Here is a 1,092-nt window from a genome sequence, read left to right as displayed (position 1 = left end):
TATCCAATTGTGTCAGTTCAGGTGGCGATTGGGCAGCGATACAGTGTGCTGGTAAAAGCGCGGAACGAGACCGACAAAAACTGGCGCATCCATGCGAATATGGAGGGCGGCACGTTTCCGAAAGTGGGCTCGCTCAAGCTCAACTTGACAGGCACGCTCACTTACGGCCAAAAGGATGCCAAGATGGGAGATGGGGAAAAGAATCGCCGCACGGACGTCAAGCCATTCGACGACACAAAGCTCGTGCCAATGGAGAAGATCGAGTCGAAAGAGCCTGACATGCGAGTGACTCTTGAAGTCAAGATGAAAGAGGGGCGCAAGCACGGCAAGCCGATGGGCCTGATCAATGGAACGACATATGTCGCGCCAAAGACGCCCACGATGTTGACCATGACGGCGAAGAACACGACGAATCCGATGGATGCAGGCACGTATGGACACAACGTGAATGCAGTGACTGCACCATACAATAGCATGGTCGAACTGACGATTTTGAACTTGTCGGATGATGTGCATCCGTTCCACATGCACGGGACCAAGTCTCAGGTGGTTCACAGGGCATACGGAACGGACGGTAAGAAGCCGCAGGTTCCCAAAGTCGAAGAGCAAGAGAATCCGGTTCGAAGGGACACGGTGGCAGTGGATGGATTCGGGAGTGTAACGATCCGATTCGTCGCGAGCAATCCAGGTGCGTGGTTCATGCACTGCCACATGGACTGGCATCTATCTGCAGGCCTGGCGATGGAGATGGTCCAAGCGCCAGAAAAGGCAAAGGAGGTCCTGAAAGTGCCTTCCTACGTGGAAGAACAATGCAAAGTATGGAAGAAGCAATCAGATCAAAAGTTGCGAGGACCTTGATTGACAAATAGTTCTCTCAGCACTTTCAAGACAGTAGTACATACAGAGGTTGAACGAGTTGTCACCGCATCAGTGTAGCAAAGAGTTGTAGCTATCCATGACGTTGTTTCGTCTATTGCCTCTTTCCCGACAGCTGCTCTCGCTCCGTCCTCTCTACGTGTTGAAGCAATAGAAGTGCAGCTGTGTGGGATTTCTACCCAGTAGCACAACCGTTCTACTGCAACGATGCTGGAG

At 52.1% G+C, this 1,092-nt stretch overlaps 1 protein-coding gene across 1 annotated transcript; it reads left to right on the top strand.

Annotated features, from left to right (window-relative positions):
- Positions 1-99: 99 nt before the first annotated feature.
- Positions 100-858, top strand: MGL_4282 (uncharacterized protein; the record flags this gene model as incomplete). Its single annotated transcript, XM_001728527.1, has 1 exon — positions 100-858. One exon carries the CDS (start codon positions 100-102, stop codon positions 856-858), a length of 759 nt encoding a protein of 252 aa, XP_001728579.1.
- Between the last annotated feature and the right edge of the window lie 234 nt (positions 859-1,092).

This window comes from Malassezia globosa (genome assembly GCF_000181695.2).
Source record: "Malassezia globosa CBS 7966 chromosome Unknown mgl_sf_1019.1, whole genome shotgun sequence".
NCBI classification, from domain to species: Eukaryota; Fungi; Basidiomycota; class Malasseziomycetes; order Malasseziales; family Malasseziaceae; genus Malassezia; species Malassezia globosa.
The sequence above is the reverse complement of the archived record's forward strand: the minus strand, read 5'-3'. Positions and strand labels throughout refer to the sequence as shown.